Here is a 25,614-nt window from a genome sequence, read left to right on the forward strand (position 1 = left end):
AACACTAAACCCCTTTAGATGGATTGCAATTTAAGACTCCGCACATTGCATTGCAGTACATTACATTGGAAATATAAACAAACAAAATAAAAATATGCAGTAAATAATCAATCCCCTTCCCTGGTTTCCTGTAAAATTGTTTCCAAAACTGCATCTCCCCCTTAACTCCTTTTATTTAATTATTCTCTGCATTTCTTCCAAAATCATTTTTTAATTGCTTGACTTTAAATTAATCCTGCTAATATATTTAATTGTTTACAGTAATTTAAATAATCTTAATATCTCCCCCCATTCCTGATTAAAAGCGTTTTCTTCTTGATTTCTTATTCTTCCTGAAAGTTTTGCCATTTCTGCATAGTCCAGTGGTGGCGAACCTTTTAGAGACCAAGTGCCCAAACTGCAACCCAAAACCCACTTATTTATCACAAACTGCCCAAAGTTGTTGAGCTTTTTTTGGGGGTGGATTGCCCAGATTTGTTAAACTTTTTGGGGTGGGGTGGGGGGTTCCCTGGAGTTGTTGTTTTGGGGGAGACTTCTCGTAAATAACTCACCATACATGACCTGCTGGTTCCTTATTATTCTTAACCAGCCCTGTTAAGTACAGATGGGGAATTGCCAAGAGAAGGGAGGGCAAGAGAGCAGCCTTATTAGAGGGGGCTAAGTGGAGGCTTCCAGTTGCAAGGCAAAGCTGGCCTTGCACCCTTAGAAACAAGAAAGGCATAGCAGGGTGCGCCACCAGAATGCTCTTTTCTCTAAGTGCCTTTTTTGCTGTTTTGCTGCCAGGCTAAGTTTTGGCACATGAGCAAGGTCACACCTGTGCCTGCTCTTGATCTGAGGCAACTGCCCTCCCCAGTGTTTGATTGCATTTGATTTGATCTTTCCTCCACTTGCGTTCAAGCAGTTTCCCAGCTTGTTTCCTAACCCTAATCTCTGGAGTATTACAGGGAGTCAATCAGGCTACATGAAGTGGGAGAGGGTGCTTAGGGACTATCTTGTCAATAGCTTGACCCATTCAGATAGTCCAGAGATTGGCCAGGGCTTTGACAGGAGTTCCAGTCATATCAGCTGAAAAATCTCCCAGAGCTGCCTGGAAATCCATTGGATTCATAAGCCTCCAAGGGCGGACCATCTTCATAGTCCTCCACTTCTGCAGAGGGGGAAAACTGCTGTAAGCCTAAATCTCGCCAGAAAGTGATCTGACCATGACAAGGTCCAGCATTTGGCCTTGCCATATGCATTGGGCCAGTGATGTTGGGAGAGCCTCCCCAGAGCCAGTGGCCTCAGCATGGATGTTAAATCCCCACAAAACCAGCAGTCTTGTAGTCCTCAACACCACCTCCGAGACAAGCTCTGTTAGCTCAGGCGGTAAACCAGCAGAACCCCCAGTCTATCCTATTCCCCACCCCTGGACAGAGAGCCTAGAAATAGAGGGGGTGATTTCTATAAACCACATCAACTCCCCCTCCCCAACTCTCAAATCTGTCTTAATGTTGTACCAAATATCCAGGGTACCCACAGTTGGGTGATACCCAACTCTACCCTGCTTACTCACCCAGGTCTCAGTGATACAGACCAGATCAGATACAATCAGATCATGGATGAGGAAGGTCCTACTCTGAAACGACCTAGCATTCGACAACTGCAGTCACAGACACGAGGGTTGGCTGACAGGACAACCACAGTTCCCCAGGTTTGAGGAGGGATTGGCACACAGCCACAATCACCAACTGCCTGTGCTGTGTGCCCCTTACCCAGCCAGCCCCATCTTCCCACACCATGCCTTCCTCTAGCCTGAACCACTGTGATTGCTCCCCCTACTCTGTCCCACTGCTCCTCTATTTCCAGGCACATCTTATGTTCTTTTATTTAAAACAAAATCAAAATTTTAAAATCCCACAAATTAAAGTCATACAGCCCCGAACAAGAGCCCTTAGACAATGGTGATCCAACTCACATCCCAAGGGCCACATGCAACCCTTGTGGGTGGCCCATGGCAACATTTGATGCACCCCCCCCCCCGTAACTGAGGCTCTGGGGTTGGGGAAGAAGGTGTGAGAGCTCTGACCAGGTCCTAGAATCTTGCCGCCTTCTTCCCAAAGTCTAGTGAGTGCTTTCCGAGCTTTGGGAAGGAGGTGAGAGGGCTCTAGGACCCTGTCTGACCCCTTGAGCTGCAGGAACCTTGCACCCGCTTCCCAAAGTCTGGCGCCTCATTTATCCAACTTTGGGAAGGCAGCACAAGGGCAGGGGTGGGGTGGGCACACAAATTTTGGGGCATGCTTCCTTTGCCTGCAAGACAAGGCAGTATGCCGCCCATGAGTTCCATGCTGAAGTACACTTGGTATTAAAAGTTGGACCGCCCTGGCCTAGACACTGCCAAGTTGCTCTGTGGCCTCCATTTTTCCATTTATATATTTCATATTAAAAGTATATGAAATATACCGCTTCAGTATTTCAGAAATCTCTAAGCAGTGTGCAGTCCCCCCAAAAACCAAGCAATATTGTTGAAACATTACAACCCTAATCACTAAAATAACAATTTAGAAACACATAAAAGCATTTTTTAAATTCCGGATTTTCAGTCCCTCATCCCCCTTTGTTTTCTGAGAGATGAAGCCATGCTGACTGTGGAAACCCTCAGAGGCCAAGAGGGAACAGCGTGTGGGGAATCTTGCATTTTGAAGGACAGGTCTAGCTTTTAATCATGGTGAATAATTTTCCCACTGCACTCCAACCTTAAAAGTTTTAGAATGATTTCAGAAGCATATTAAAAAGCAGGTTTCATAGGGCCAGATTCAAGCACCCAATCCCCTTAACTGAAGCCTGCACAAGGACTCCCGCTAGTGTGATGGGAATTCCCTCCCTCCCCTTGCTTTTCTCAAATCCACTCAGGAGGGTCAGGAAAATGTCAAGAACAGCATGCATGCAGACAGAAGGAGAGATCATTCCATTGGGCAAGCAGAAAAGCTTCTGCTGGCAGAACAATATCCTTAGTGCTATGTTGAATTTTACCCATGGTGTTGCATGTTTATTAGTCATTTTCTTAACTTTAAAAAAAGAAGGCATCTGCCGGCAGTTTTGTAAGAGACAATTGTCTTCTAATGAGAAGCTTGTATGTACAGAAGAAAAAGAATAGGGTTGATTGCTTACAATCTAAAAAAATATAACCACATTTTTGGATTATTAGTGTATCTAATTGCTATGCAATCAAAACTATGTGAACTGTAGTTATTTGAAACTACGAAATGAAAGGCAATCATTTATGGGGGAAATATCACATTTACATGCAAGCCTGCCTGAAAATTAGAGTTAGGTGGCTCTTGTGTTTAATTATAGGTGTCTGGAAAATAAAGTTATGCTTGTGTATTAAATGAATGAATGTGACCCTGAAACATCAGCCCTGCTTTGTTGTTGCAGAGAAACTGGCACAGAGGAGAACTGAGTACTGTTGTGTATTTTGGTGATAAGGGACTGTGTCAGAATGGCTGTTAATTACCTGCTTTGTTTGATTAAGGAAGTAGTCCCTCTGCACTTTTCTTCCTACCAGTGACAGCTTTCAGTTAAACTTGTTTTAAACTCTGATAGTGCCATCTCTCTTTTTCTGGAGATGAAGAAATTTAATACATTTTAAGCATGCTTAGATGTAGTGTTTCTTTGTGTGAATATAGTGTTTACTACAAGGTGTGTCATGTTTATGATACCAGGTATTCAATAATGAACTAGAAATAGTTATACCCATGGAGAGAGCAGAAAATGTTAGATATCTAACTATTTGCAAACTAAATCAATCTGGGCTAGAAGCATGAAATCAGCTAGAATAATTGAGGAACTGCTCAGTAATTATGCAATTAACTTTGCTTTAAGGTCTCCTGCTAGTGATGTGATTTTGGCAATAAAGGTTTTTCTGCAAAGAATACTCTGAAATGTACGAGAATGTTTTATTTTGCTGAGAAATTAGTATTTCGGATGCCTTTTGGAGGTATACAAGAAATTTGCAGGAAAAACACTTGATGTCATTGTCATAAAAATTGATGCTAAAACCCGAGACTTATAACATACAAGCTCTCCGAATTGTTTCTTGAAGTATAATAGTAGCACTGTAGAGCTTTAAACAGTGCCATAGAAGTATTTGATAGTCTTTACTGGCCTTTCTTACATAATTTCTTCACAGAATCACAGAACTGTAGAATTGTTTGCTATAATATTGCAGCTACACAACTAATGGCAGATAGAGGTGGGCTGGACTAAGGCCACATGGTAAATCCTCGTCTGATTTTTCCAGTCTGTTAACATGCCACATCAGCTCTTTCTGTCATATTCCTTCCCTTTGGCACTGGAGTGATTGTATCTCTTGCAAGCCAGCTGTAGGGCTGATGAAGGGATGGAGCTTTCTTCTACCTCAGTTTATGTTAATCCAGTTTTCAGTATTTTCTGGGATTGTAAAGCCGCTTTAGTGTAGCTGTTGTCAAACTCTGATATAATCAGTTATTTCTATATTTAAGAATGCTTTTGTTCTGTTGATGTTGGTAATATGGCCCTTCAGTTGAGGCTGGTTAAATTCAGTAGAAACAATTTCTCCCTCTCAGTTGTTTAGCATGACCAGTAAATGTTTTGGAGGACATTCCTGATAATGATCAAGTAACGAAAGCCTTTCATTTTGATATCTTAAATGTTTATATTTTCTCGGTTGCTTGAATTGTATTCATTGGTTTTTTATTGTTGTTTAACTAGTTTGAGGTATTACTCTCTGAAACTAGAGTTTAGATATGAGAACTTGTAATGAAGTTTTGGTCAAAGTTTTATACTTAGAGATACTATGGTCTGTGAAATTTCATAGTAGTGATAATTAGTAAGGAAGGTGACTCAAGTTTATATGAACCTTGATCATTATGTATCTAAAATACTTTGGTAATCTATTGCAGGCGTTATGGTGCAAAATGAGTTAAATCTAGAAGCTGAATCTGATTCAAAGTTGAGCACTAATGATCTGAGAACTACTAGAAAAGACAGTACAGTACTTAAATGGGATCAATACTCAGGGTGATATCTAACTAGGCCCATTGAAATAAATGCATTTAGGTTGCTTAAGTCCATTGCTTTCCATAGGTCTACTTTGATTGTGGATAACATTGAATAGCACCCTCAATTTTTTTGAAAATAGGGAGTTTTGTTTTTTGGGTAGGAACAAAACTCAGTGGCTTTAGAACTATCAGAGACCAAAACACTTTCGCCTTTGGGAGTTCTTCCTGAACACATTGACGTTACCCCTACTTTAAACTTTTCAAGCATACAAACTCCCAAAGCAGTTTAGAAAATGTTGAATGATACAGTAGTAATAAAGATTTATAAGGCATAGCAGAATAAGATGAAAACAAAAGAGCAACAAAATCATGGACAAACCCATCAGTCAAAACTAAACACCCTGAAAAGCCTCAGTGAATATAATCTTTACCTGAAACTGAAAAGCTTCTCTTGGGAGAAAGTTCCAGGGGCAGAACACCACAGCAGAAAAGGTCACACTTTTCCCCCTGCCCCCACTGGTTTTGCTAGTGATTGGGCTGTGAAACAGATTGAAAACCAGTAAAGCTGCTTCAAAGCACAGATATTAGCCCCCTGACGTCCACTTTAAAACAAATAGCAGGGGTATTTGTATATGTATTATTATTTTATTTAATCACCTATTAAGTAGTGACTGGTTTGAAACCAGATCATTTCTAGATGGTTTCATTACCACCATAGCTGTAAAGAAAAAACCTTGAAAATGTACTATAATCTCATTATACAGATGTTTTCCTATAATATGTACTTGAAATTTCTCTAGTTATTTTGGGCCGTGTGCTTCAGCCTTTTAATTGCTGGTGCTAATGTTTAGTATGTTACAGCCAAATTGAGCACTTTATTAATATGCAGTAAAGAGATTTTCAATATAGCTGCATAATTAAAATGTTGCTGCTTTAACTTGAGTTTCATGATTTAACTTGATTTGAGGTTAATATTTATGAGCCTGTTAAATTGACATACTACTGAGGCTATAAAGACAGAAGTATGAGGTAGGGAAGAGCATAGCATGTTAGATTAATAATGAACCCAGGTGCTGAATTGTTACTATTAGTTATCCCACTCCCTCCAAGGAAACAAAAGTGGCACAGTGTAAACAGCTTGGCTCCCAAACAAATTGGCTCCCGAACTACGCAAACCTGGAAGTGAGTGTTCTGGTTTGCGAATGTTTTTTGGAAGCCGAATGTCCAACGCGGCTTACGCGGCTGCCAATTGAGTGCAGGAAGTTCCTGCAGCCAATTGGAAGCTGCACCTTGGTTTCCGAACGGCTTCAGGAGTCAAAAGGACTCCTGGAATGGATTAAGTTTGAGAACCAAGGTACCACTGTATATGGTTCTGTTTCCCATTTTAAAACCCCAAAACAATACTGTTAGGTCCATTGAGCTTTGTGACTAAATATAGATTTGAACCATTGACTCCTAGGTCCTAGGCTAATACTCTGATTACTGCACCACTCTGGTTATAATGCCTATGTCATCAAAACTGAAAACAAAGAGATGGGAGTAGGGAAATCCCAAGTTGAATAAAAATAAGGGGGTAAAACCTTCCCTGAATAGCCAAATGCAAGCTGATGCTCAACATCCACAGAATGCTTAGTGTCTGTGTGTGTGTGTGTGAGAGAGAGAGAGAGAGAGAGAGAGAGATAAGGACAGAAAGTAATGGGGAAGGGTCATATAATGAAGAAACTTGAAAGACTGCATTATATAAGTACTAGTGGTTTAAACCCGTTAAAATAACGGGTGCTAGAACATATGTGGACTTCAACAGATGTACAGCAAGATTTTTTTTTAAAGGTAGTGATCATGAACTGCCCCCCCACCCACCAGGCTGCATAAAGCTCCTTTATTACCCTGATGATTATATAAGAAGAGGTTGGGCGGCTGCTTACTCTCCCCACCCAGCGCCCGCTCGTTCTTTTTCCTTTTTCAGCTCTGCGATTCGGAGCCGGCGAGCAGGAAGCAGTGGCGGCGGCGGCGCGGACACGCCCACCCCTGAGGGGGTTAAAGAGGCACGCTTCCCTTGCTGTTCGATGGGCAAAAAGCGCTGCGTCTTTTTGCTTCTTCAGCTCTCCGATTTGGAGCCGGTGTGCAGGAAGCAGCGGCAGCGGCGCGGACACGCCCACCCCCAAGGGGGTTAAAGAGGCACGCTCCCCTTGCTCGCTTGCTGTTTGCTGGGCAAAAGGCCCTGGGCCTCGCCGGCGGGGCGGCTGCTTCCTGCTCACTGGCTCCGAATTGGAGAGCTCAAGAAGCAAAAAGACGCAGCAGCGGCAGCAGTTGAAGTGGAACGCCAGCGCTCCGCGGGGTGGGCTACTCTGCGCTGTTCCTGGGCCGCTAGTCTTCGGGGCTCTGGTTTCAGCGGTGAGAGCGGTAGCGTGGCCTCCCTTCTCGGCCTCCCCTCGGCCTCTGGAGCGCCGGCATTCCGCTTCAACTGCCGCTTCAACTGCTGCCGCTGCTCCCGGCCCGATGTCTCTCCGATCCAATCCCTGTGTCCGTGGGGCACATGCGCAGTAGCGCAAACCCAGGGACACAGGGACTGGACGCAGAGACACTTGGGTTTTATATATATAGATATGGAACACCAGTTTTCTCTTGCTTCATCTTTTATGTTGTACAGTTACTATCTGCAGATGACTCTTTCTGTCAGCAGCGAACATCCCAGCTAACCTGCTTTGTGAAATATGTACATCTTCAGCAATACATTAGCAGAGGGTAGAACAATCACTGTGTTCTTAAATGTCATGTTATAGAATTACTTCTGCTTTAGGAAGTGCTGCACTTAGTGCATAATTTGTGGCCTTCTTGTCCGATTGTGGCACACAATACTTGCATCAAAACTCTTTGGGATACTTAATGTATATTGTGTATCTTACTTCTAATGTGACAGTTCAATGTTAGCTGTCCATGTATTGATACAAAACTTTTTATTGCATTTCTTCAATTTTCAAGTAAAATAGAATTGAGGTTCCAAAGCCTGTCAGTTGGTCAAATATGCCTTGATATGGATAGAGCCATTGTGTAAGGTGAGATGAACGCTGCACCCCATAGTCTCCTTTTACTGGACTTAACCGTCCAGGAGTCCATTACCTTTACCTTTACCTTTACCTAGAGCCATCGTGTAAGTAGTTTTAGTTCCATCATTTCAAGACAGCAATGGCTAGAGTTAGAAGCCCTTGCTCCTCAATTCTTAGGCTGGCCATTTAAGAAACATGGCTTACCCATGGCAATTTCAGGATTGTAAGTTGCAGGATGAATAATAATGACTATACTTGTACAGCAATGAATGCAAATGTATTCACACTATGTCATACAGCTACACCCCTTGATAAGACCATGGAAGGGTCTGGCACCATTTTGGAATGTGCATTCATCAAGTCTGCATACACATACATATGCTGTCCAGATAGGCAGTGCATACCAGATCTGGCACTTTAAGCATACAGTGGTACCTCAGGTTACAGACACTTCAGGTTACAGACTCCGATAACCCAGAAATAGTACCTCGGATTAAGAACTTTGCTTCAGGATGAGAACAGAAATCGCACAGCGGCAACGCGGTGGCAGCAGGAGGCCCCATTAGCTAAAGTGGTACCTCAAATTAAGAACAGTTTTAGGTTAAGAACGGACCTGCAGAACGAATTAAGTTCTTAACCCGAGGTACTACTGTACTAGTAATGTGGCTTAAATGATAAATGCTGTTCTTGACAGCCACTTGCATATTTTTACTAAATTTTGCAAAAAATAATTTCAGGATAATTTCTGAAGCATCCGAACAAAGGCTGGGGTAGAATGGAACTATATACAGTTCTTAATAGGACTTTTCAGTGGACAAATTAGCTACTTGCTTCCAAAGTTGTAGTATAAATCCTTTAAATCTTCAGCAATAGTCTGATCTTTCTATTCCTGTCACTTCTGATTTGTAATTATGTCTTAGAATATGTGGGCTATTTGCATAGGAGTTTTTGGGCTGTAAGTTTAGATTGTACTTTACTGTGAAATGTCAAATTATTATTATATTTCTGTTCAATATAACATGCAGTGGTTATTTGTTCTGAGTGGTCCGTTACATTCCCACATATGACTCTGCCCCTGCCTCAACCCAAGTGTTAGATAGAATATTCTTGAAGGTCATGTCACACACTGGAAGAATTATTTTGTATCCATTACTATTTACCCTTAGTAAACTTGGAACTGCCGTCACATCAACAGTCACCTTTAAAAGTCCCCCCTCCAAACCAGATTTCCAACTGAATGACAGTTTGACTTGTGCAGATGTAATGCTACTAATTCTGTGTTGTGTCAACTGCTTTTCAGAATAATAGTAATAAATTTCAATTACTGTTACAGTAAATGCCCTGCTCCTGGGAACATCTGTGGCTTACACTCCATCCTCTGCTTTGGTGCATAAATGCTCCCTCTTGTTTATTTTCTGAGCTTACCTATAGCTGTGTTAAATCTGAATTGGACCTTTTTGTCATTTGTTTTGTCTTCTGACTATAACCTGATTGGTTCAAATTTTTACAAACTAAAAGGTTATAAAACCCTTCTTCCAAACAGTCAGTAAATGTTTCACAGATAGCATAATTGAGACTTGTATGGTGCATTTGTATGTAACGTACAGCCCATTCCTAAGTATGTCTATTCAGAAGAAAGCGCTGTTGAGTGTACCCCACATTTTCTCTTCAGATTTGATGGGGAAAATTATGAAGTTTCAACCAATGACCCAGAATACAGCCATGTATTGCCTATAACAGGGGGCACTAACCTTTTAAGATCAGAGAGACAAATTTTGAATTTTGCGGGAGTGCTGTGGACATCAGTCACAGAATGTCAGCCATGTGGGGGTGGGGCACAGCTAGTGGTGGATATCAGGGTCTCACATTTCAGCAGCCCTCTGTGCAACAACAAAATTTGGTGCCCCTCACCTCTTGTTCTTTTTTGTAAATCCTAGTTGTGGCAGCCCTGAGGCTCTGCTCCCAGTTGTGAGTGAACCAGTCATGCTCCCCTAAATCTGCCACTGGCATAGCATAACACAAAGTAAGAGAGAATATAGTTATTGCCTCTCCACCCCAAACACAGCAACAACCTCATGCTTTCCACTAGAAGTTAACTATGTGGAGATCACACAATGTTGATTTCTCTCTCACAGTCCCTCATCTACCAAGAAATCAGTTACTTCTCTGGATGCAATTGGATTTTTATAACTTATAAATGTATAAGGTATATTAACAAAACTTGTTGCAGCTAAGACAACTCAAAATAAATATGATGGCGGTGTTTTTTTTCCTCCCAGGAAGAACAAAACAGAGGAAAGCCCAACTGGGAACATCTGAATGAAGACCTGCATGTACTAATCACTGTGGAAGATGCTCAAAACAGAGCAGAAATCAAACTGAAGAGGGCTGTAGAAGAAGTAAAAAAATTACTGGTACCTGCAGTAAGTAAATATATTGAAATATTCATGTTTTATTATGTGTTCTTTAAATTGGGAATGAGAATATTCAAATTAGGTTACATTCTTGTGAGTGTAATTTCAGAGTGGAGTATTTTTTGATGTACTACAAAATGATGTACTACAATGTCATAAAAGATACTAATAGGAATAAATGTAGAATTTTTTCAAGTGTCAGATTCCTCCTAATGGAAAGGGATAATTTATAATGTATTCCCATAATTGAAAACTATGGGTCATTTTAGAGATCTTTGACCACAATCTAGAGAACTATGTGGGGCTGTTGACATAAAAACAAAGCAAACTACTTTTTAAACTTGTGAAGCTTTAGAAAGTAAATATTTCGAAAGCACGTTTAGGACGTTACAGAGGGTTGTTGTTAAGAGAAGAAATGTCAAAAGTTCAGAAAGCCATAAGAAAACACTTGGGTACACCTAAAGTAACTATCTGGGTTCTATGCAAGATGTGTAATTTAAAAAGTGGGTGGGGCCTAACAAAAAGTTTAGGAAATGTACAACTCAATTTCTTGATGGTGGCCATAATATTTATTTGGCTGCCACATGTGAAGAATCAAGTTTTTATGAAATTGATTTGGTGAATTATTACTAAATAGGTGAGGTATTACTAATTCTACATATTGCCAACAGGACATAGAAGTAGAAATAGAAATAGAAATGTATGAATGAGATCATTTTAAGGTTGCAGGTGTTCAAACTCTTTTTGCTTTAACTTGTTCAATGTTTCCATGAAAGAATGAGCAGAATTCACTGATTATAAGGGGCAGTGCTAATTTTCCATGGAACAATAATTCATAATTAACTTCACGGTTATTCAGTTTTGGAGTTTGAGAAATTCCATTTGATGCATGTATGTGTAGGTGCATATATAACATTATCAGGTTATGTGAATGAGATTTTTACAAGGAAGTGCAATTTTCAATGATAGGTTTTTAAAATAAAGCTGAGGTATTTGTCATATAGAGGAAAGAAGTAGTATCAAGTACAAATTATACATTAGTACCACAGAAAAACATGTTTGGTCAGTATAATTTAAGTTATTACTATACTAGACAGAATGGTTTAGAGTGCGTTTTTCATATTTTTAACAAATGATTGAGACATTAGGAAATTTCACTGAAGTTATCTTTAGTTGGACCTTAATTGGAGAGAAAGGAGCAGAAATAGTTTCCTAGAGCTTCATTTGAAACTAATAACTTAATATTAAACATGTATACATACACTAGGACTGCCAACTGTTTGCACTGTACGTGAAGCTGTTTTCCTTTGAACTGATTAAATTGATTAAATTAAAAAAACATTTTGCGTATTACAGAATCAACTTAGATGCCCTTTTTACAGCACATGAAGCATAAGAATGTATAATTTAATGAACAATAAAATATTTTTTTTTATTTTCCTCAATTTGATGATTAGTTGATCTGCTGATTAAAACCCTTTAAAGCTTAACCCAGTTGATGTCAGACAATGAAGTGTATGTGTTTCAGTGTTGCACACATAGTCAAATAGTTGAACTGATCTTGATGCATTTGGAAGTGTATGACTTTTAGATTGTAGAAATCTTAACTGGTACAGCTTTCCTTTGGGAGTCAGCTATGTTAAATTTATTTGGAAAAGTTACTCAAATTATGAATGTGCTCCTCCAGAGATAATAGGTTCAAATCATGATATAAATAATATGGTATGCATAAAGGAGAGAATATTTGTGATGCATGCAAGTTGCAGATAGTCAGTTCCTAATTTCACTACAAATCAAGGTTTTGTGAGTGTAAATCATTGCTTAGTTCTGCTTGATAATTTGAATCATTCTTTTTTACACTGTTCATTGTTTTAGCACATGCTGGTTTTTCTCTGTCTCCATTTCAGTATTGGATTTTCTTTGCAAGTTATATGCTTTAGGAGGTTATGAACGTACAGTCATGAAAAGGAAGAGGTGGTTTGAGTACCTTGTAACTAAATATTAATGACTATTGCTGTATATATGGAACATGGAGAGGACCATATTTGTTATTAATAATGTAATAAATGTGACTGCACAATTTGCATAAATACCGCTCTTGATTATTCCTCTTAAAAAATTGCTAGGTGGACTTCCCAAATGTGATGTTAAAGTAATGAAAGTGTTTTGTTTTGTGAGTCTGCCACTAAAGCTACCAATGCTTTTTATGCTAAGAGTGGTTCTCTGTTTCATTGTAAATTTACACTGGTTCTTTATTAACTGCCACTTACTTTAGAAGTATGGAGTAAACCTCAGAAGTAGGTGCTTGTTCCTCCTTAATCCCTCTTCCCTCAAACCTTTACAGAACTGATACTAAAAATGATTAAGGTTAACTGGGGTTCTAGTTTAACCAAGGTCTGAAACTGCATTTGCAAATGGTTTCAGAGACTCACAAATCATAAGTCATATGCTCAGAGGCATGAGTACATTGGTAGCATTATTGTCCATGCAATTCTTTCTTAAAGGTTTCAAGTTGTTTGCTATCACTGTATCTTGTCAAGGGGGGAACTCAATAGTGCTACTATGTGTTGTGTGAAGACTTTTTTTTGTCTGTTATGAATTTTCCAATGTTAAGCTTCGTTAGATTGTCCTGAAATTTAATACCATTTTCACACCAATATTTTATCCACCTTTTCAATGTTCTCCCCCTTACTTGCTTTTTCTGAACTATAAACCCCACAAATATTGTACCCTTTACTTATAGGGCAGTTTATCTAGCCCATTTCTGAGTTTTGCCTTTACTGAACCTTTTCCAGCTCTACAATAATTTTTTTTCAGGTGAGGCAACCAGAGCTGCACACCATATTCCACATGTGGTTCCACCTTAGATTTATAGAAAAGCATTATGTTATTGACAGTTTTATTTCCCATCCCTTTCCTATGGTTTGCATTTTTCACAACTGTTGCACACTGGGTGAACACTTTTATTAAGCTATCCACCATGATGGTTTTTTGTTTTGTTTTTTTGGTTATTCACAATTCACACTTCATTTGTGTATATGTGAAATGAGGATTTAATTGGGTTTTGCCTTAATCTGCATCACTGCACACGTAGCACCTGCCCATTCAGCTACCTTGCAGAAATCATTTTGAAGCTTATTGCAGTCTCTCTTTGTTTTAACCACCTTAAACAATTTAGTGTAATCAGCAAACATAACCACCTCACTGCTGACATATAACTCCAGATCATTAATGAATAGAACAGACACACAACATTGCATGGCTTTTGGAGGTCACTGAGCATCAACAGTTCTAGCTGGACTGCTGGTGGAGGGGTTATTCCCTTTTGGGTTTTTAATGATGTCATTTTTTTGCATACCTTAGGTTTTGCTCAAATATGCTGATACTTCCTTCTTATTTCTCAACAGCTCTGCTTTGTCTCCAGTCATGTAGTTTACTATTAGAGGGAATGATAAACTATTCACAATAGTTAATGCACTTTAGGCAGATCAAACATATGGTTTCTTGGACAGTTTTTACATGGACAGCAATTTGTTAATTTTGTAGGCTTTGCATTTTTTCCTAAGGAAGATCTCATGACATCCTGTGATTATATTGTCAGATTTTATTCTACCCTTTTTGTGGTAGATGGGCCCCACAGGAATATCTGGAATGGGTTCATCTGGAATATCATGGTGGTAAATGCCTCACAAAAGGTTTAGGGGTAGGTAATGTGCTGCTGCTCCCACCACACTTCTAAGAGTTGTTTCAGAACAGGAAATAATTTAAAGTGGCATGGTTTGAATAAACAGAACTATGGCTCTAGCCATGGTTTTGGTTACTATAACATAGCTAAATCGGTATCCACAAACAGTTTAATTAACAATAATTCAGTCCAATCACCCTAGGGAATGGTTGAAATATCCACTGTTGCAAGGAGAATATTTAAAACTTTAGCTCATAAAATGGTAGGGGTTTAGGGATACTTAACATGTTGAATTTAGATGTAGAGGATCCTGATTGCTTCTCTTAAAGTATCAAGGCCAGCAAATCAGAGTTCCCAAATGCATTCTAAAAGATGGAGATAAGGCCATTTCTTCTGTCAGGAATGTACTTGCCTTTCTGCCTATAGCAGAAGCAGGTTTTGTTCTGCATAAATATTTTTTTAACCTTGGACTATCAGCAATTGAAGTATGCATTACAATCAGAGTGCTGGTTTGTTAGGCCCTTTATTACTGGCCTCTAGTTGAAACACCTCTCAGCCACCACAAGACCTCAAACCTGATTTGATGCCAGTATTTTGCTGTTTTTTAACAGTACTTGGCTGCTCTGCTTGGTTTTACTTTTGCCAGTTCAGGCAGTCAAAATTTTATAGTATAATGTAAGATGTAGTTGTGGCTCATAAATGCAGGTGAAATCAAACAACTTGCTTCTCAGCTAATGATGAGAACAGAGATTGGAGAAGTGTAAATTATGTTTTACTTCTGCATTCCTTTTAATAATTGAATTGGCTGTTATAATAGATCCATCTTACATTTAGGAATATTTTTTTCTATCAGGTGGTGCAATAATCTCTTACTTGGCTTCTGGTCAAATGAGGTTCACGGAACCTGGTACAAGTACTATAACATGCTCTGTAAGTTGCATCAGCTTGATTTGCAGAAGTTCACTTGAACTATGTGAGTAGTAAGGGCCTGCAATAAAATAGTGTTGTGCCAACCAGGCTGAGCATCTGTAAGAAGTGGTAGAATTAAAGGAAATTGCTTTAATATTTAAGGAGCATAAAAACATGGTTCCTTTTAATAACAAGGAAGCTGTAGTTCTCTTTCACACCAATGTGTTCTGTGACAGTTCTAATGTGTTAATTTAAAGCAGAAAGAAAAAGTTACTCTGATTTTCTTTCTTCTTTTTGAACTAAATTTACTTTTGTAATCTGCTAGACATTTTGACCAGATTACTGAATGAGGCTGAAAATAAGATTTACTAGTACAGTGGTCTTATTTTAACAGGACATCTCTAGTGACCAAACCTATTTTCAAATTACAAAGTCATAAATCTGCTACAGCAACTTCCTGAACTATGTTAAGAATATATTCATTTGTAATAGTGAATTTTCTACAATGGCGGGAATTGGACTAGATGAGGTTGATCCAGCTCTGATTCCACGCAGTCTTAAAGTTAGCAGTGGTTTTTGCATTTTAAATGATGCTGCTCATCTGTTTTCTGATGTTGCTGCACTTGAGCAGAGGTGGCATAAAGAACTTGGAGCTAGTGTAGGATCATATTTGCAAATGTAAAGTATAATACATAGGAGTTTTGTGAATCTGCTTCACATGCTTTCTGTTTTCAGTGATGATGAAGCTGCCATAACTCCAGGCTTTTGCAGACACTACCACAAAGTATTCTGTGTCCAGTTGTTCTGGCATTTTACCTCCTTCCATAGAACTAAATAATGGCATAATGACTAAAGCTTTGAATATCTATATGGAAAAATCAGGTTTGATATTTGCTTACCTGTGTACCCCATTAGATAGTCCTGATCATCTTACATTACCTTGAAAAAGTGTTGTTTATTAAAATAAAGTCAATGAATAGCTAGCTTCCTATCTGATAATTATACAGGGGTCATGACTTGTATCCTGAGTAGCATATGCAGGGAGACATATTTCTTCCTGACTTCTTGATAACACTGTTCTCTAGAGCCATTGCAAACTTGTAGGCCTCCATCTTTCAGACTGCACAATCTAAAAGACTTGCCCTGCTGTCTATCTACTAGTAATGATTCGGTTGACACACCTGGTCATACTGTTTTCATCTTTCTTATGCCTGTGATCCGGACGCTATGCCATCTGAATGAGAAATGGAGGTTGCTTCCCTGTAAACAGAGTTCTTCCCAAGTGCCATTGTCTAGTCAGGTATCCCTACCACTTCCCTCTTTTGGGAAATATTTTTTATTAACTAAAAGATAGAGAAGCAGAGTGACTGAGCAGTAGCTCTGCTTTAAAGACTTTGTCTCCATGTGTTGCATGGTACTTCCTGTGCATTGGTAGTTAAAAGGTTCCAGTGCTCTCACCTATTACTTGGCTAGACAGGGTCACTTAGGAAGAATTCTCCTAACAGGTAAGGGACTTCCCCTTTCTAACTCCAGTTTTTGTGTCATGTTCCAGGTCTTCCAAAGGTTGATAAGCCCCTCCCAGAAAAAGTAAGTTGGGTTGTGATTTTTCTGATTTATAGAGAGAAATTTAGTGGTCATTCTGCCTCTTCATAATTTTATAAAGGGTTGGCTGTGTACAGTTGTAGTTGCTTTATTTTACAAGTCATCTTAACTTGTTTAGTTGCAACTTGGTAAAACTGACTCGTAATACTATATATTCCACAAAAATGGTAAAAAAAGAGATTTTTTGTGGATTTATTCTGAGCACTTACACATTGTAAATGGGTGAAGCTAATATTTGAAGATAATAGCTGTTAAGTTAATAAAATTTAAAAATTCCAAGGACTAGTAAATGGAATCCTAAATGGAATATATTTGTGAATTTAAAAGGTTCTAATTATGATAATGTCATCTTCAAACAATGCCAGGCTGTCTGGCTTGATTGATCTGTCTGTTATGCTGAACATTTGTGTGACATTTCGTGTTCAGGCATTTACTGATATAAATAGTAAGGACTCTTTTCTCTAGGATAAGGCCCTCTTTCACAATGAGAAGTACATTAATCATACTTCTATTTTAAAAACCCATGCATTTTAGGACTATTAAAAAGTATGCAAAACAAAATAAAAAATAAAAAAATTCTTCCAGTAGCACCTTAGAGACCAACTAAGTTTGTTCTTGGTATGAGCTTTCGTGTGCATGCACACTTCTTCAGGTATGCAGTTTGGAATAGAATGTTGTCATGTCAGACACATAGTTTGTACCAACAAATTTTAAGATTTAAAAAGAGAATGGGATGGCTAACAAACCACACCAATGGCTGATGTGGAAATGAACAAAAATTAGTTAGCTCTGAGCTAAACTGTAGGGTGCTGCCATTGCAGCATAGAACATTGTTGAGTGTTTGCTACCTGTAACCCAAAATAGTTGTTAGGAAACCACTTCTGCAATAAGTGGGTGGCAGCAATCTGTTGGCACTGATTGCATAGCATTGGGTTATTTTAACCAATGAACTGTACTCTGGAGTATTGTGTAAAATCTTTTGAGCTTCAGCTATATTTGTGGCAGATATTTGCACATTAAAACATAGAGCAATGGATGAAGGATGGTAAAAAGTACTAGTTGAAGCAAAGAGCAGTGGCAAATAACTTACAGATTTATCCATTTAATGGAGATTGTGACAATTATTTACAGATCTGCATGACCACTGATGTATAGATCAATCTGTCAATGCTAGCTTCCACCTTCTAAATTTCATTATAGACTTGTATGCAGGAGATGCTGTTGGGAATCTTAAGTTACAATCGGGGGAAGGAGCACATGGCTGATATTCCATTACCTCCAAAACACATACTAAGCCCATCTTCTCCAAACCCACCCTTTATCTAAGCATGCATTGTGCATTCTGATATTTGGGGGCTGGGTTAGATTGTCAAATTACTCAGTCAACATTACTCAGTCAAATTAAGAAACTTCATTTAAAATCAGGAAAGAATAATATTGCAAAATATAAGCAAATATTTGAATAAGCTAAACTAGAGAACATGTAATAGGTATTCCAAACTTTCATAGTCATGGGTGACTATGATTCAAAGATGAGTTTTCCTTATAAAAACACTGAATCCTGTGGGCTTGGGGAAATGTGGATAAAGGGATCTTAACTCACTAGTCTGGAGTAAAAAGAAGGCCAAGGGGCTTTTAGTCCTCATACCATGGATGAAAATCTTTCCACAGTCTGATGGGGCAGAGTACTGACACCTGCAGTCATATGCTTACAAATTTCACATGTGGGAGGTAGGCAGCATTTCAAAAGTAAAGTGTAATTTGATGTAGCAACCTGTTCAAATAATAAAGCAGTCCTGTGTTGTGTGAAGCAGCTCTTACGGACCTAATTACATGTTGCATAAAAATATATCAAATTGAATCCTGATACGGTACTCTGTCCCTTCTAGGAAAAACTGCTTAAGGTAGGGGTAGTTTGGAGGTTTGAATGAGAGGAAAGGAATGCTTAATGTTTTGCCTACTAACCACTTGTCTGTTCTAAGTCTTTCTGCTTACCATTTGGTTCACACATGATAGTGATTTGAGAGTGTTCTGGACTTTTTTTCTTGGAACACTGGGATCTGTTGTTGAATCACAGCTGGCTTTTTCAAAAATGGTTTTCAGATCAGTGCAGGAATGGCTGCTGTTTGAGAAATCCAGTCCTTGTTGAATATGCAAAACTTTATTATTATTATTATTATTATTATTATTATTATTATTATTATTATTATTATTAAATTTGTTAGTTGCTTTAACTTGCCCATGACAACCCAAAGCGATTTAAAACCAAAAGCCAAACACCCCCTGCCCCCAAAGATACATTAAAATTAAGGGGAGAAATAAATTAAAAACACTCCACCCACTTCTAAAAGGCCACAGATAATTCAAATGCCTGGTTATAGAGGAAATATTTTGCCTAAAGATATATAGTTGCATTTTCTTTGAATACTCAGTTAATTGCTTTGATTTTTTTCAGAAATAAGCAGGCACATGTGTTATATGCGATGTACAGTAAAGATCTATGTTTGATAGCTAGACATCAGTACTTCTTGGAGAATTGAGCTCACTGAATATAGCAGATAGGTAGAAGGCACAAAAGTGTGTGAGAGAGCTCAGGTTTACTCAGAGAATAAACCTAGTAAAAAGAGGGATGGGAGGGCTAAGATTTGTTTTATTTAGCAGGATTTGTATACCATTTAATCATCAAAGCCTCTAAGCGGATTACTTTACATATACTCATAAAATTAGATGTTGAAAGCCAAGTCAGATTCACACATCTGGGTAAACAATTTTTTTTATCAGGTGCCAAAAACGATACAATGGATGTTCCTGCGTAAATGAATAGGCAGGGAGTACAGGTGCTGCCACACTGAAAGATTGATTCCTTGCATGTGCAGAATGAAGATTATGTGGCCCTTAGAGAAATAGCAGTTCCACAGATAGAGTGGGCAGCTCTGCAATGTTTGACAGAGATCACATTGGAGTTCAGCATTCAAATTTATGTTCGAGGGTTAATACCTTTAAAGCATAGAATTGTCATGATGTATATATAAGCTACCAAATCTGTTCTTCCCCAAACAGCAATAAGATAAGATTACCAATCTTAATCATAGCAAAAGCGGATGTATAGAAGACTGGGGACGATCATCATAATCTTATCCCTAACCATTTGTAGAACTTAATTTGCTACCAGCCTAGTTTAATCATCTTAAAACTGAGGCGTGCGTCTTTAATCCTAATTCAAAAGCTTGCCCTAACTTTAGTATCCCATAATCTGTTATAGATATCATAAATTCCTTTGATCCATAAAATGATGTATAGAAGAAGCCTGTTTTAAAAAACTTAAATGGAAAATACACCAAAACCTTTTCATAATTAAATTAACTATCGTGTTTTTTACATTGCTTGTCTTTCTATTCTATGTATCTCTTATAGCAACCATAATTGAAGATTAAGACAAAACTAAATTAAAACAGATTTAAGTGTTCTCTATCCCTGATCTCCTTCTTACAATGTACAGTTATCCTGAATAACTCTTTAGGTGTTGTGAAAACAAGGAAATGTTTGTTTGCTGGCTTATTTACATCTTTTAAAATCAGTTTCTTCAATTATTATTTTCTCTAAAGTAATGGTAGTTGAGCACATGTGCCACATGTCAGCAAGATTTAAGTATAATACAGTAGAGCTATTCTCCAGTACAAGTGTAGCATATCCTTTTAAAGTGTTGGCTTGGGTATTGCCTTTGTTATAGTTATGGCCAAGTTTTCATCCTGTCCTGCTCATGTCCAGGAATACCGCAACTCCCTGCTGCCCCTGCCACTTGTAATGTTACACCTCCTGTCCCAGTACTCATGTCTGACTTAGAGTGATACATGCTTGACTTGACTAAATACTTCAATTTTCATTCATTTCCTCTGAGGCATTGCTCTTAAAGAAGATCACAATGTTGCTTTGTAACTAATGTTCTAAACTGCATGACAGCATAACCTAAGATTCACCTTTCATGTTTTGATTCTGAAATCCAGAGTCAGTAAGATTTTCTAGTGCAAGCACATGACTGCTTCTAACAACTACATGTGCTAATTTGTAAGCATTTGGGGTAACTGACTTGAAAAAGGAGTTTTTAATATGGGGTATGTATGTGGTGACTCTTAATTGATGCAGTTAGCAATAAGCTGTAGTTATGGTAATCAAATGATGCTAGGTGTGCTGTGTTTATATTTTTGCAGTATGACATAGTAAAGCAAAAAACATCTAGTTCTGCTGAGCTCCTGAATAAACCTCAGTGTATGTTTAAATCTGTTAGAGAACTCTGTTGGCATATAACAAGAAGTCTAGAACATGCATGGAAATATTTCAAATGTTTCACTGCGTAAGCATTGACCTGCCATGACAATAAATTTGTGCTGGGGTGCTGGTGGTGGAATCCTGTCATAAAGCCTAAACTGAGAACCTCAATAATTAATTTATGGCTGACAGTCTGCTTGGGAGACTTTTTATTTGTACTATCTTAAATGTTTTAAATATAAGAGTTTTGAAAAGTATAGTTAGAGTAGCATGGGTAATTTAGTCAGTTGCAAATGTGCTGTTGCAATATGGGGTGTAAGAATTATGAGTGGTATTCAACCAGTTTCCTCAAAGTAGACCTATTAAAGTTAATGAACATTGTTAATTTAGGTCCATTCATTTTAATGGATCTACTCTGAGTAAAACTTAGTTGGTTACCACCCAGTGTGTGAATTAATGGTTGGAAAATACTGCCTGGCCAGATGTCCCATAAATTAATGAAAATGTTTATCCATATAAATCGCTGTGCCTACTTGAACTTGAAATTCCAATGCACTTTTCCTTCTGCGCCAAGCCTAGGCATGATGATAGTATGCGAATTCATCTTTGCCACTGATTTTTTGGAAAGTAGCACCAGGTGAGAATTCATCCAGTTTGGGACTATAGGTGAAAGTGTTGTCCCCCCCCTTCTGCAGTGGCTATTTGCCGTAGTAGTAAAAGTATGAGTCCCAGCAATTGTACCTGGATCTTTCCCTCCTCCGCTGCTTTGGAGATGATCCCATCTTCCTTATACACGGTTTGAACCTCAGTGGCTTCTGAACTTCTGTTGGGTTGTTGAAGAGAAATTTCAAAATGAAATAATTAGCTTTCTATAATTATAAAACAAATCTGTACACATAAACTTTTAATCAATGAAAAGAATGCATGCAAATTTCATAATTGATTTGAATGTGACAAACTTGGCTTTCAATAATAAAATGCCTATTCCTAATCATTCTACTAAAATTAGAAGGATACTCATTGTGTATATATGAATCTATTTTTTCTGCTATTACTATTGATTGCATTTCCAGTCTCCACATTTTTGTTTTCTTTTTCAAATGATAATTGATACAGAATTTTGTGTTTTAATTTTTTTTATCGATTTCAATAAAACAAAATAAAGCCACTTCAGGTAAACATATAATCTGTTACAGATACAGATTATAAAATACCTAATACACAGCAAATGATTAAATTATTTTAGAAGAGTTGCAAATATTGGCCAGCATTCTGCATTCTACAATTTCTCTCTCCACCCAAAATATGAGCTATTTTCTTCTGTAAGTAGAATTAGAGAGTGTCCTCTTAAGAAGTGGAATAAACAGGTTTTATTAATTCTTATAATTTCCACTGCTGATCCCTTATCCAGTTTTCAAATATTAAAAAGACTAAACATTATAACGATAGTGATTTCAAATGTGGCTTTCTCTTATGAATCCATAATCTTTTCTGCAGCTGATCTACTTTTATTGTCTTGTGAAACAACTCAGTTCTTGGTGGCTGAACTTATTTATTTATTCAACAGGATGTATAGACCACTTAATCATCAATAACATCTAAGATTTGCGTAGAATAGAAAATGCTCATTTAGAGGTCTAAACCACTGAGCCTAGGGCTTGCCGATCAGAAGCTTGGCGGTTCGAATCCCCACAATGGGGTGAGCTCCCGTTGTTCAGTCCTAGGTCCTGCCCACCTAGCAGTTCGAAAGTACGTCGAAGTGCAAGTAGATAAATAGGTACTGTTCCGGCGGGAAGGTAAACAGCGTTTCCGTGCGCTGCTCTGTTTTGCCAGAAGTGGCTTAGTCATGCTGGCCACATGACCCGGAAGCTGTCTGCGGACAAACGCTATCTCCCTCAGCAATTAAAGTGTTGTAGTATCAGGTTAACACAGGGTTAAACCTGGAAAGGATATGACGTCCCACAACTGGATATGTACATCTGTTGAACTGATGCTATTGTCTGTATCACACTTTCGGTTTCGCTTTCTGTGAGCACCATGCAAGAAGAGTGTGCTCCAGGCTGATCTGTATATAGTTTGTAATAAAGTAGTTTGTAGAACAAAGACTACAGACTCTAGAAGCCTTATTATCAGGGACTAAGCTGTGTTGCTCTGCTAAGAACTATGAAACATATGCACAGGAGGAAGCGCACGGACCCAAATTGTGAGTTAATGTCAGAATGTCGGCCCGCTACCGCTACAAAAGTCAAGATAAAGCGAGATGAGTGCCGCAACCCCAGAGTCGTCCGCGACTGGATTTAACGGTCAGGGGTACCTTTACCTTTATATGAAATGCTCATTTAGAGAAACAAATAACTTGTTTTTAACATTTGACTTTAAGCTACATTTTATCAAAATATAAGTACAAGCAGAAGTTACTAAAATATGTGTAGGCTGATGTAAACAAAAAAGTCCTTGCTACATATTGTGAAGGGATCTGCCTATTAGTAGCAGATAAGGAGTTCCAGACAGTAGGTTGATTCCTTGCAAGTGGAGAATGAACATTACATGACACTTGTAAAACTTCCAGTTGGGTATATATGGGGAAAGCTGATCTTTCCAACTAGACTGGTCCAAAGCACATGGTACTCAAAGTATTCTATTTAGAAAACATGGTTTTAATCTTTCAGTTGAAGGTATATATTGACTTAGTAATAATATAACCTTTCTAGCAGTAAGCTATGCTGTGAGAGTGCATCTCCCCACCCCCACCCCAATGTGCAGAAAGGTGTTGCTACTCTTTCCAACCATGCAGGGCCATTTTAATCTGAATAGAAAATCTGTCTCAGGGCTGAAGTACAGTAATTAGCTGTCTCTTCAGAGTGTCAGAGCAAAATTACCATTGTAATGGTTTAGCTGGAGGATAAAAGGATTGAATTTGGGTCCCTTTGCCTGCCAAACTAAGTTGCCATGGGAATTTTCAAACGTAAAAGGCGTTTACTTAGAGCAATTTGAAGGGTTTGAATAAACTCATAAATTATGGTTTTTAGAGCAGCAGCAATCTCTGCTTTCTCTAGCATAGGCTGAGCAGCAACATGAAGGCTGTTAGAAACTGCTTATGCTTAATGAGAACGAGTTGATCCATGCTCCCGTGCAGACTATCAGCTTATTAAAGCTAAACTGTTTCTGCTAAATACTGTACAGTAAGCACATTTCAAGAGAGACAGTTTGTAACAAATCCCTAGATTAAAAAACAAAATCTGATTGCTGTAGATGTAAATTGAATTTCCCTTGCTGGATTAGATCTCTTTTCAAGTAATACTATTAAAAATGGTTCTTTATTTTGTTTCAGTAAACATTAACTTGATTTTAACTTTTCTCCCTGCATGTAATATTTATTACAATACTTGTCAAATCTGACTATGGAGGGGATAAAGGGACACTGAAGACTTCATTTGAAAGCAAATAAGATGTCTGGGCACTTTGAACTGGTTCTTTTGGGTCACGTGTAAACATTTGCAGAGACCATGCTCATTCTCACTAAAGAAGTTGGGCTTTGACCTGTTGACTTGCTAGTCAACTTTGACACTGTTTAAATGTGAGCAGGTAGATTCTCTTTCTGTAAATAACTTTAGTAATGAACGTTGCTCATGCTTGTTTAACCTTCAGTTGTTCTTGATGAATCAGCAGTTGTGTTCTGTTCTGGGCTTTAAGAGCATGGTTTTAATTGAAGCCTTTGTCTTTTATTTTTGTTGATACCAAATTGGACGTGACAGAGCTACCACTCCTATCTATACTGTGTGTGTGTGTGTGTGTGTGTGTGTGTGTGTGTGTGTGTGTGTGTAACGAACTACCGTATTTTTTGCTCCATAAGATGCACTTTTTTCCTCCTAAAAAGTAAGGGGAAATACCTGTGCGTCTTATGGAGCGAATGGTGGTCCCTGGAGCTGAATTGCCCAGGGGCCAAAAGCAGATTGTGCTTTTTATTTTACAAAGAGAGAAGGGAGTGTTGAAAGGACCCGCTCAGCAGCTGATCAGCAAGAGATCGGGAGAGAGATAAGAGTCCCGGCCCCCTTTCAGCCCCGCCCTCCTTTGTTGAATGTGCTGTAGAGGGAGGTTGTTTGTTTCCCCAGGACATGTGACTGGCTGATTAGATTATCTGTCTGGAAACAGTAGAAATGGCTCCCTTTCCTCAAGATTTTTCAGAAATGTGAGTTAAACCCCATAAAAATGGGGCTTTTCCTCTTTGCTTTTCCCCCTTTGCAAAAGGAGCTTTGCTTTCCCCCCTTTGCAAAAAAAGCTGCAAAACCTTTAGCTGATCCTCAAAAAAGGCCTTTTGCCTTTGCAAAAACAGCAGCAAAACCTTTAGCTGATCCTCCCAAAAAAACAAACCCAAACCCCAGGGCTTTTGCCTTTGCAAAAAAAGCTGCAAAACCTTTAGCTGATCCTCAAAAAAGGCCTTTTGCCTTTGCAAAAACAGCAGCAAAACCTTTAGCTGATCCTCCAAAAAAAAAACCCCCAAACCCCAGGGCTTTTCCCTTTGCAAAAAAGCTGCAAAACTTTTAGCTGATCCTCAAAAACAAAACAAAAAACAAAACAAAACAGGGCTTTTAGAGGAGGAAAACCAGAAAAATATTTTTTTTCTTGTTTCCTCCTCTAAAAATGAGGTGCGCCCTATGGTCCGGAGCGTCCTA

The 25,614-nt window shown here is 38.5% G+C and overlaps 1 protein-coding gene across 11 annotated transcripts in view; it reads left to right on the forward strand.

Annotated features, from left to right (window-relative positions):
* Positions 1-25,614, forward strand: part of QKI (QKI, KH domain containing RNA binding) — a 104,623-nt gene that overhangs the window by 48,395 nt on the left and 30,614 nt on the right. For all 11 annotated transcript variants that reach the window (XR_004426254.1, XR_004426252.1, XR_004426253.1 and 8 more), the window contains exon 4: positions 10,345-10,488. Coding sequence is in view for 8 of the 11 variants with exons in the window: in XM_033144129.1 (XP_033000020.1) it covers positions 10,345-10,488 (144 nt within the window). In the remaining 3 variants the exon portion in view is untranslated. The remainder of the gene's footprint in view (positions 1-10,344; positions 10,489-25,614) is intronic.

This window comes from Lacerta agilis, chromosome 3, assembly GCF_009819535.1.
Source record: "Lacerta agilis isolate rLacAgi1 chromosome 3, rLacAgi1.pri, whole genome shotgun sequence".
Classification (NCBI taxonomy): Eukaryota; Metazoa; Chordata; class Lepidosauria; order Squamata; family Lacertidae; genus Lacerta; species Lacerta agilis.